This window comes from Adiantum capillus-veneris, chromosome 21 (genome assembly GCF_014529385.1).
Source record: "Adiantum capillus-veneris isolate H3 chromosome 21, ASM1452938v2, whole genome shotgun sequence".
NCBI lineage: Eukaryota > Viridiplantae > Streptophyta > Polypodiopsida > Polypodiales > Pteridaceae > Adiantum > Adiantum capillus-veneris.
The window spans coordinates 52,452,915-52,464,654 of NC_140951.1; the positions used below are offsets into that span (position 1 = coordinate 52,452,915).

At 45.6% G+C, this 11,740-nt stretch overlaps 1 protein-coding gene across 1 annotated transcript in view; it reads left to right on the top strand.

The window, feature by feature from the left end:
* EDA25 (CCAAT-binding factor) overlaps positions 1–7,426 on the top strand; it is a 92,015-nt gene extending 84,589 nt beyond the window's left edge. The window contains exons 15-16 of the mRNA XM_086493483.1: positions 6,001–6,235; positions 6,323–7,426. Of these exons, the coding sequence (XP_086349609.1) occupies positions 6,001–6,235; positions 6,323–7,027 (940 nt within the window). The 3' untranslated portion in view covers positions 7,028–7,426. The remainder of the gene's footprint in view (positions 1–6,000; positions 6,236–6,322) is intronic.
* Positions 7,427–11,740: the final 4,314 nt, after the last annotated feature.

Here is an 11,740-nt window from a genome sequence, read left to right on the forward strand (position 1 = left end):
AACGTACAAGGGTTGCTCAAAGGCAGGGCCCAAAAGCACTGCACCCAAGAAGAATCGGCACCAAGCTCCACGCAAATCTGCAAAAAGATGCGAGCGTGAAATACGGAAATCCGTACAGCTTGCCTCGTTACTAGGTCAACGCAAATCATTGAATTTTTGTATAGTTGTGCCACGTTACAATCTTGATTTTGCTAAGTGGATTTCTCTATCCGACAAGCCTATATAGTGGCTCTCCAAGTGCCAACGTGAAACGCGGAAATCCGTACAGCTTGCCTTGTCATCAGGTCATCGCAAATCATGGAATTTCTGTATAGTTGTGCCACGTTAGAGTCTTGATTTTGGCAAGTGGATTTTTCTATCCGGCAAGCCTATATAGTGGCTCTCCAAGGAGGCTGGGGTCCAAAATATTGACTGTTTAGTGGGAAGCAAGCTGTATTTTGACCATAACTCTTGACTAGAGCGTCATTTTTACATGACTCAAAGAAGAGAAAACGCTCTAAATGTTGCATTCAATCTCTATTTGAAAGGGTTTGGCCCGATTCATAACGATTCAGGAGATACAGTCAAAACAGTGTCCCTACCGCCTACGTGACGCGAAAGCAAAGGGTGTGTTTTATGCATCTACGTGACTGTAAACACACCGTATGAATATATGAGCGTGGTTAACACGACACACCGTATGCATCTACGAGCGTGCTTAACATGGAACAAGCACAGAACATCCTCGTACACCTTCGACAAGCCCATACAAGCCTATGTACACAGAAAAGCAGTCGGCGCGATTTACAAAATCAGCCTCAGAGATCAAGCCTTTGGTATTTTTGGGTTAGGCCCCTCGGCTGGTGCTCATCAGCTCTTTAAGTTGGTAGGGGTTAGGATTTTAAATCCCTAACCCCCTTTAGGCCCCTCGACCCATCTTTTGGGTTCAGTTCCTCTTGTCCACTTGGCCATTTCTCTTTCAGCCGGGCATGCCATGCCATCACTTTGTGACACTCTAGATTTTCGCAGAGCCTTTGATACGGTTCCAAGGGCAAGGCTATTATATAGGATGAGATTGTTTGGGGGACGGTGATTGGTACGGTGATTGGTAGAGTGAGGACTTCTGAGGGTTTATCTGCACAAGTTTTCTCCAATATAAGGGTGAAACAGGGATGTCCGTTGCTGCCTACTCTTTGCTCTATCCATTCATGAGCTTGCATACTATGTTGATAGAGGAGACAGAGGAGTACAATTGGGTAGCATATTGATCCCTCTTTTGTGTATTGATAGCATACTCTCTAGAGGGTATGCAAAGGTACATTGATACATTACAGTATTACTCACAAGATACTAAGATAGTGGCTTTTTAGTTTAATCTTAGTAAAACAAAGGTCATGGTATTCAATACTACCTCTTAATGGACAATGGGAACGGCACCTCAATTTACATATGGTCAGGGGATAGTGGATGTTAGAGACTTATACATACTTGGGGGTGCTCTTTGTTGGCCCATGCTTCTCCTTGAGAGGGACTACAGATGTTCAATAGACACGTGGATATGCTGGCTTGGGCAAGGTGGTAAGGTACGTAAGGTACGGTACGTATTCGGTACGACCTGTACGTAGTACCGTATGGATAGAGTTGTTAGGTATGTAAAATTCGTAGGTTTTTTTTTTAAATTCCAAAAACCTACAATACGGTCTATACTTGATAAAAAATTCATAAGTATCACTCCAAGGATGTTAGTTCACTATTCTATAAACCAAGGCAAAGCTTTCATACGGGTTCCTGATCGTTCTTTTCCCTCCTATATTCACCACCGCAATGACGTTCGTGTGTGCTCTATAAATGCAAGTTGTGTCGAAATGTCTACAAAACTAGGTGTTGGGATAAGGCTAAAGAAGGGAAAACCAAAAATTCTTGCCACAATAGGGTTTATTTCCACATATTACCCACAGCATTGCAACCACAAAAAAAAAAGAAGTAAAAAAAAGTACAGTACGAATCCGTACGGTACGGTACCGTACCTTACACATCGTATGTACGTACGGATCCTACCTTGGGCTTGGGGGGGTTGGAGAGGATGTGTTTGTGGGGGCAATTCCAAGAGCCCTGCACAAAATTGTTTGATACTCTAGTTACATCTACTATGTTATATGTTATCCATGTGTGGACCCTAGCATGGACCACCGCAATAGACATGGTCAGACTTTTGATGGATGTAGGTCGATGGAGAGACCCTTGGTCCCCACGATTTCGGGGATCATTGGGAGTAAAGGCTCTGTTCCACATGAGTGTTAAGAGCAGAGATTGGCGGTGCACCTATCATATTCGAGGCACTCCCTAGATCATTGTCATTTATGCCTAGCTTATGGAGTTTTTTAGACACAAATATGCTCGGATAGCCCCAGAGTCCTCTAGACAGCTTGCAAAGAGAGGAAACGCTGCATGTTGGTATGCACAGATCTCAGGATGGTTTGATCTCCATGGATTTAGTATGGACAGACTACCACCATTTCAATATTCTGTTGATGGTGCTACTCTCACCTTGAGCCGATTTGAGATCAGCCAGCTCATTAGGTAGGATATCACATAGCTTGATATTAGCAGGACATGGCTTACACCTACACGAAATCTGGGTACAAAGGCGTCTTTCTATAGGAAGCGTCTTCTCCCACTATTGAGGATGGCTTTATCAGATATATGGACATTCATCTCTCACATGGGTTGAAATTTCTCATTGGGTGAGATCTGTCATACGCACCTCCTTGCACTGGTTGGAGATAGAGGTTGGGAGATACAATGGAGTGCTTTTAGAGTAACGCATGTGCCAAGCTTGTAGACTGGCACCACCGCACGGCGTATTATGAGGTGACAGGATGCTTATTCATGGAGGGATTTGGACCACTTTGAAGAGTCACGGGCTACCTAGATAAGAGGTGTCTTGGTTTAGACTTGCTTGAGATTCGCAGACCCAAGGATACACTTCTAAGAGATAGCATACCTAGGACCGAGATCCTTGGACCTTTACAAAGGCGGATGATAGATTTTTTCACCTCATAGGCTGACATGCAGGATCCAGTTAGAGCTCCCGCACCGGGCATCCTAATAGATATAGCCATTCTCCAAAAGGCCTAGACTTCGAGAGCGATCATTGTACCGACGTCGTTTACGGAAGAGGATCTAGGATATCATGACGAGATACCTGTCGAGGCCTACTCGCTTCTTTACTGGGGAGGAGATAGATACCATATCGCCGAGACCCATGGGACAGTTAATGGGATGATTCCTCCCTTGCTCCTCCTTGCAATGCACCCTCTCCTCTTTATAGTTTGATGCCTTCTATTGTAGCCTCCTGTCATTGTTTGATGCTCCTTGTCACCCTCCTTGCATATATTTCGTTTTACTAGCTCTTAGGTCATCTTTTATTCACTTCTGTTCCAGACAATGTACCACACATTTGATGGTTTTAACTTTTGGTCTAATTGGTCATTTTTGGCCTTTTGCAGGCGTTGGAGAGGGGGAAAGGGGAACTCGCCCAACACGCACGGAAATGCTCCTATATAGCTCAGGGTATCCACAACACCCTTGTCTTGTCGGAAAGCATCTTTAAAAAACACATTTCCGCTAGCAGGCCATCGCTTGCACACTTCTCGACTCACACGCACTATACCAGACCATGACTCAACGCACACACTCCGCACGACACATTCCATAGCTTCCCACACACATCAAGATCCAAGACACCGCCGGTTCGATGGGGGCACACTTGCCTACACCGCGGACACATGCACAAGAGCAGTAGAACAGAGGGGGTGAAAGGGGGGAACGACACCAGAATGCGGGCAATCTTTGCTTCTGTTTACTCAAAACAGCCAAATACAACCGGCTCCGTCGGCACAACCTCGACTGACACGAAAAACGGACCTCGGCAATCCTCGTTGGCGCCACCTCGATGATGGAGCTTCCCTCCTGCCTTCGTTGCAGAAGCATAAACACACGAGCTCCCTCCTCCTGCCTTCGTTGCAGAAGCATACACACACGAGCTCCCTCCTCCTTTGGGATCCCGTCGGTCAAAAGAAAAAGCCCCTCCTTGGGCTCGCTTCACCCTCGGCAGAGCCAAGAGAGGAAGATGAGGAAGCTCTTGCGTTGCAGAAAGGAAGTCTCCCCTCCCACTAAGAAAAAAAACCTCTCTCATTCAAAGACATTGGATTTTCTCTTTATCTTCACACACCTTTTTTTCCAACTTTCCAAAAAAAGCCTTCTTTAGCAACAACGTTGGGGCCTTCTCAATCCAAGCCTTCTTTTTTTCCCTTTAGCTTTTGAGCTTACCTTCTTTTCTTTTTCCAAGTCCAGCGACCATTCTCTTTTGCATTTACAACCAAGAGGATTTTTTAGCGTTGTTTCTCATGCTATCGGTGCGTCCACTTGCTCGAACTTGCCAGATTCCCACTCGACTGTGCCATACCGGAATTTCTCCTTGCTGATTCTAGATCCCGAGGACTTTACCGCATTTCACCATCCCACACCTTCGAACTGTGCTCCTAAACCTAGCAAAAAATCACATGTTCCCTCCTGTCTGGCAAGTGATCCCAACTTCAATCCCCCATATCTTACTTCCCAGGATCGCGATTGGCAAGCCGTCAATTCCGACTGACAATGTACACTACCTCTTGGAGCCTTGGCAAGCTCAAAGAGGCTCCTATCGGTGCGCGTATTCAGTTTGCCACACAATTGCCCCCCTTGTAAAATTAGTCGATTCATAACTTGCCCATCTGAGCTCTGGTTGGCGATGCGAAAAGACCAGCATGCTCCACAACTTGAGTACTTTAGCCCTATTTGCTCACATCAACTCCAGTCACCTGTCCCTACTTGCCCTATCCGTTGGGGATCTGTAATGCATTCCATCTTTAGACAACCATATCTTGCACATCGTGGCTCCGTTCGAGGAGCTGTCTGGACCGCCTCGTAGAGCATCTCGAACCGTACATTCTAGGGTATATACCCCACACCTCAGGCACCTTCACTTGTCAACTTGTTCGACCCCCTTCGGAGCCCTTTTGGCCTTAAAGATCGAACCAGGCATACATTCCATCCACACCTTGTGTGCCTAGGGCCTTCATACTTATTCTAGCCTCTGCCATGCACCTGTAGACACCCATACCATAGTTACCAGGAACGGGAAACCGGAACGGGAACGCGGAACAAAATGCCATTCCCTGTTACGGGTACTCACGTTTGAAACACGGAACGGGGATTCGGAACGGGAACTTGGAACGGGAACGGGGAACGGAGACCTGAAAATGGCCATTCCCTGTTACTATGACCCATACCCATGCTTGTGCCTACTCTCGGCAACGACCAGCTTTGGCTGCACCAACGTTAATATTACACTTCATTTCATTTCTCTCTCGCTCTATTGTGCTGAAAATTTCAACTTTGCTGTCTCCGCCGCTTGGTGAGTGGTTACAGATGTGTTCTTGCAAAGGCCAACGATTGAGCTAAGTGGTCGTGCACGACAGTTGTCTCTCTATCCCACACATATAGATGTTTACTTAGATGTGTGGGCGTGCTAGAAGCCTTCAATGAACAGCCCGGGAGCAAGCATTTGCGCTAGATGTTGTCTGGCTTTCCTGCATTTATCTTGCTTGGTCTCACATTTGTATCACTTGAGCATTTGCAGCCGTAATTCTAGAGCTCCATACTTTTCCTCTTTTCTTCCTTACCCATTCACATTGTGAGAATCCAATAATCAAAGATGTGAGGATAGGGGTACTCCTGTTTTTTTTTAATGAAAGAGTTGTCATTGATAGGAAGAAAAATTAATCTGATCTTTGTGACTTAATAGTTGTCATTGATACTTCAGTTACGAGAGTACAAATAGATTGTGCATGAACCTATGTATTCTGCAAGTTGATTGTCGTCCCATGGTATAAGTTGGCTTTTTGGGCTTAACTAAAGATGATTCATTCAATTCTCCAAGTAACTTAAGAGACTGAGGTTATTGCTTTTCATGTGTAGCAATGCAGATCGAGCTTGTTGGTGGGAATTAACAGCCTTAGCATCCCATGCACATCCATCTGTTGCTGCGATGGCGAAAACGCTGCTCTCTGGTGCTAGTATTCTCTACACTGGGGATCCGCTGAGGGATCTTGCATTCAGTGTTTTTCTAGACCGCTTCACAGAGAAAAAACCAAAATCTCGACGGAAGAGTGAAACATGGCATGGGTCCTCATTGTTAGCTCCATCAAAGAAGGTATTTACTTTTGAAGGGTTTCTTTGTCTTGAACTTGTTGTACCCTCGAAGGGGACTTACTGGATAAGGTTATGATTTGTTTTGTAGCCTTCAATGCCAACTGCATTCCCTGTGCGAAATGACTTCCTGAATTTATCAGAAAAGGAGGTAGCACCTGAGGATGTTGTCTTTCACAAATTCTACACATCTAAAGTAGGAAGAAAACAGAAGTCCACCAAGATTGCGAAGAGCAAGGATGACGATATTTTGGTGACCGGCGAGGATGATCTGCTTGGTGATGAGAGCGATGATGATGAGATAGAAGATCTTCTAGATCAGGGTGAAGGTGCAGAAATGGGTCTAGATGATCTTTCTGAAGAGGAGGATGAATCAGAGGGAGAATGGACTTACCACCAGACAGATGGTCCCTTGAATGTTGCAAATGGGGAGCATATGAGCTCTGAGGAAGGTGATGATTTTGACTCTGAGAATGAGTTAAGTTTGGATGAAGATACACTTGATGAAGACTTGAAAGAGCATAGTTTTGATGACATGGATCTAAATGAGTCTGCTTTTGAGGAGAACATGGATCAATTAGAGGGGCCTCCATTCACTGTCAATGATGGCGTCAAAAGGCATGCAAACAATGACAATAAAAAGGAGAGAAAACGCAAAGACAAGATAACTTTCAAGAAAGAAAGCTCTGCAAAGTCTCCTTTTGCTGATATTGAGAAGTATTCTCATCTTTTGGAGAATGATACTGTTAGAATGGAGACAAGGGAAGGGGTCTTTGACAGGAGGAAACGAAAATAAAGTGGTAGGCTAAAAAAGACTTCTAATGCAAGGGAAATTTATATGCTTTGTTGCTATGCCAGTAAGCCTTGTGGAGCAAGGCTTACATGTTATTTCTTCTGTGAGAGAATGGCGTTGTTGATCAAGTTGGCAGAATGGATTGTTTCTCATCTTTGGACTGTTTATTGGTTTTAATGCGCTAAAACAGTCCACTGTCGAGGATATGGTGCCTATCAGCAGTTAAAATGCTCTCGATGAAGAATTTTTCGATGATGCTCCATGCAAATTTTCTTGAGATCATTGAGAAAACAAGATCCCTTAAAAAAGGATTGTGGATGGCCTCAAAGCTGTAATAAAGGAGAGATTGTTTTGATTGTTCTTGTTCAACAAGGTTATTTATTATCATAGCATTTAACTGCGTGTAAGCTTGTAATACTTGTTCAGCCAATGTTGTTGTCTTCACCACCTGCTGTTTTCTCTATGCATGCGAAGTTTAAAAGATTCCTGTATACCATGTGGATGTTACAGAAGTTCTGGCAGGAATGTTTTTCTTGTGTCCCCCAAATGCAAATAGTTGTTCTAATTTTTAATTTGTGCAATGCGCTCTTTTTTTGGGATGAGTTGGCTCGATTCCATACCAATTGAACACAATTTTTGTCGCCATAATTCATTCATTTGCTCTTCAACTGATATTTTCACGGAACTCTGGAGTTGTGAAAGTTTGCTACACTGTCAGCAGTTGTGGATATCAGAAGCTTTTCTTAGACGAAGTAAACATGGTCATATGGCAAAAGATTGAGGTAGATTTTAAGGCATTTCCATTGGTTTTTTAATCCTCCATTCATTAAAGAGACTTGGTTGACTTCTTCTGGCTTTTATTTTGCCTACACTACCCTCTATACTTGCTACTTGAGTATTTACTATCAGAGTTTGTCACCTCTCCTACTGATCCTAGCGGAGCTGCTAGTGCCTGAGTATCTCCTGGGGGCTGATCATAGCGAGTGAGGGCTGTTTTCTGGCTGTGCCCAGCCTATGTGAGGTAGTTTGCTCATTATCGGCCTGTTCCCACCATTGTTTTGCCAGCTGTGTACTGTTGGCAATGTCATATAGTTTACCTCTTGGTGTCCCTAGGCCAGGGGTATTTGTCTCTGATATCCAGTACAATTGGATTCTACTTGAGGCCTGTTTTTAGGTTTTTTTCCACGTTGTCTATATTTTAGAGTTGTGGGGTTATCATTTTGGGATGAGAGTAGGGCAAAATCTGGGAGTCCATATATAGGACCCCACCCCTTTGTACTTCGTCCACATTGTATCGGTTCAGTGACTGTCAGAGCTTGCCAGCGTTAAGGGTTTCTCTAGTAGACTGTGCAGCGACATATGTAGTGAAACTCTGTCTCTGGCTTTGCATGGCATAACTGACATATCCTACTGTCTGCTGGTATGCCTCTGAATCTACCTGTCTCAATCCCAAGCTGGTGTGCAGATGTGCGAATCTGGCCTATACTATAGCACATCGTAACCCATGAGATAGATGTGTGTCCATGTAACTGGGCCGTGTGACAAATCCGTCTGTCGTGAGTTGGAGAAGATGCTCTCTATAGAAAACCCTCTTCGTACCCAACTCCCGTGATGGCTCTATCCATGTCCTCTTGCTATCAAGTTGGATAAGATCCTGCTGAATGAGTCTAGTAGTCTCCATCCGTGTAAGAGCCAAAGATGGTGCATCAAGAGAATACTGGAAAGGGGGCAGCCTGTCCATGTTGAAACCGTGCCTCTGAAACCATGAGCTCATGTGTGCATACCAACATGATGTATCTCCCTGTAATGCCAGCTGTCTAGATGACTCAAGAGCAAGCCTGGCATACCTGTCCCTGGTGGTGTCCCATAAGCTGTGTACAAATGATACTGATCTGGTGAGAGCCTCAACCTCCATAGGTGGGGCAGCCAGCTCCGCTCGTATGATGTCATATGGGACTGAGGCCTTGGCTCTAATCAGCCTAGAAATCATAGATATCAAGGGTCTCTCCATATTACTCCATCCAGCACTATCAACAGACGGTCCCCAAACCTGAACCCCGTAGTGCATAACTGAAGCGACCAAAGTGTCGAAAAGCCATAGCTTTGTTCGAGGTTCCTGGAACTGAACCTGCGAACAAATCCTCTCTAAACCGCCTAGGGCTGCATAGGCACGAGTCAATCGAGTGTCTGCTGCCACTTTCAGTGTGAACCTCGGTCCACTAAAGACCACCCCAAGATATGTGTATGCATCAGTGTACTCCATATTGTCCTGCCCATATGTGAAAGTAGGTGCTGATCTCCTAACCCACTGTGGCGTGGTATTAAATACCATGACCTTGGTTTTACCAAGGTTCACAGACAATCCTCTATCCTCTGCAAAACTATGCAATGCGTCCAAATGTCTCTGCATACCCTCTGGTGAGTCTGATATCAACACGATATCGTCAGCATATAATAAAAGAGGGATCCATGTCCCAGCAAGCTGACCACCTCTATCTCCTCCTCTGTCAATATAATCAGAGACCTCATCAACATACATACCAAATAAAGTAGAGGACAATGGGCATCCCTATTTCACTCCGATAGTGGAGTGAACTATGTCAGATATCCCCTCTGATGTGCGTACATGGCCCATCACTGAATTGTACAATGCCATAATCCCCCAAATCAGCTCTGTGGGTACCCCCAATTCTATAAGTCGGCGCATCAATCTGGCCCTCGGTACTGTGTCAAAAGCTTTGCGGAAATCCACAAAGCTGTAGTATATCCGTTTACCATGTGCTCGACCCTCCTCAATGATAGCTCTGAGTGTAAAGACATGATCTAGTGTGGAGAAACCCCTCCTGAAACCAGCCTGCCCAGGTGCCCGTATGCTCATAATCTCTGCCCAACCGCTCAGCCTATGCTCAAGGATGGATGCATATAAACGTGCCAATGTGTGTCCTACCATGATAGTACGGTAATTCCCCGGCACTGTGGGGTCTCTTGTCTTGAAGATAGGTACAATAGTAGATAATCTCCAAGACTCAAGGAAGCCCTCACACATGACACGGTTGAATAACCGTGAAAGCATCTCTGCCAACAAATCCCCAACATGTATAATGTGCTCTGCTACCAAACCCTCATGATTTTGTGCTCGTCTGGTCTTCATCCTGTCAATGGCCTCCTTTACCATCTCAGTGGTAAAGAAGGTGCTCGTAGCCGGACATGGCTGTGGTGGATCTGGTAGTGGTGGTTGTCCAGGTGCAGTGTATAAAGATGCTGCATACTGCCCCCATATCTCTGTAGAAGTAATCACTGGTGGGGGAGACTGCTCATGGAATAGACGCCAAGCCTCTCCTGAATCTCTACTAAGGAAGAGCTGATATAAATCTTGCTCCATCTAGACCAAGAAAGCTCGCTTCTTCCGTCGCACTAGTCGTCGTGTAGCAATACGAGACTGTCTATAGGTGATCACTCCCAATGTAAGCTCCCGTTGTATCTGAGCTCTACTCTATCGACACTCCTCATCATACCAGCTGTTCTGAGGCATGTGCCCAGAACGACGTCTCTGACCAGGCTGAGTGTGTGGGTATGCCTCTGTCGCTGCCCCATGTAATGTCACTGTCAGCATAGATGTGATCTCCTCCACTGTGTGTACTGGCTCTGATGTGCATAAAAGCCTACGTATCTCCTCTGCATAGATTGAGTCAGTCTCTGGTGTAAAAGTATAGCGTGGATGTCTACCACCCCGTGAGGCCTGAGATGTACTGTACTCAAAGGAGACTGATAATGTCAAAAGTGCATGATCTACTGCTATCCCTACAGGCCTGGGCCCCACTGTGAAATCTTGAATGTGAGAGATAAAGCTCGGATGTGTCAGAACATAGTCTACAGTGCTGGACCCATGCCTGTGTGGAAAACAAGTAAAACCTGTAGACAATGGGAAAGTCGGTAAGCCATTCAGTATGGCTAAACTGTGAGTAGTCGTCATCTCCCTCAGGTATCTCCCATACTCTGTATGCTCTCTGTCGTGTGAGCATCTCTCAAGTCCCATCTCCTCTGGCTCTAGCTCTCTAAGCATCTCCTCTGAGGTGTCATAGAAGACCGTCTGTGAGCTGCCTATACGGGCATTGAAATCCCCCAGGAGTATGATGTCTCCATCTCTGGAGAACTCCCAGATATCATCATCAAGTACAGAGTAAGGAGACTGTCCTTTGGGTGAAGCATATACTGAAGTGCTGGGAGGAAAATAGTATATGGCGATGTACAAGAAACGTCCAGTCTCTACCCTCAGCCTCACCCACAAGTATCTGGCCTGATCATCTCTCCGAACTATGTGCAGTAGTGGTTGGAGCTCCTCTCTGAAAAGAACTGCTACACCTCCTGATCCTCTAGTCCCATGCGCAGATCTGGTGCTGCAGCAGGGCTACAGTGTCACTTCACAGGACAGGAGGACAGGCAGACAGTTGGACAGTTAGTACAGTTGGTCTAGGCTGTTTCACACTGGATGGACCCTCTGGGCTGGGAGTGACACGTGGCAGGGTACTCACGGTGGTCTAGTGGACATCGTGGCCAGGTCACCACATGGCTAACATTTTTGAGCCGTTGGTGGCCCTTTATGGTGATACATATGAGTAGTAGCTGTTGGTCATCGCGATTATCATCTTCACCTCTGGTCCAGCGACGGAGTGGTCTAGAGCGAGTCTTACACAGAGCACTGCTTCACCGTCCATG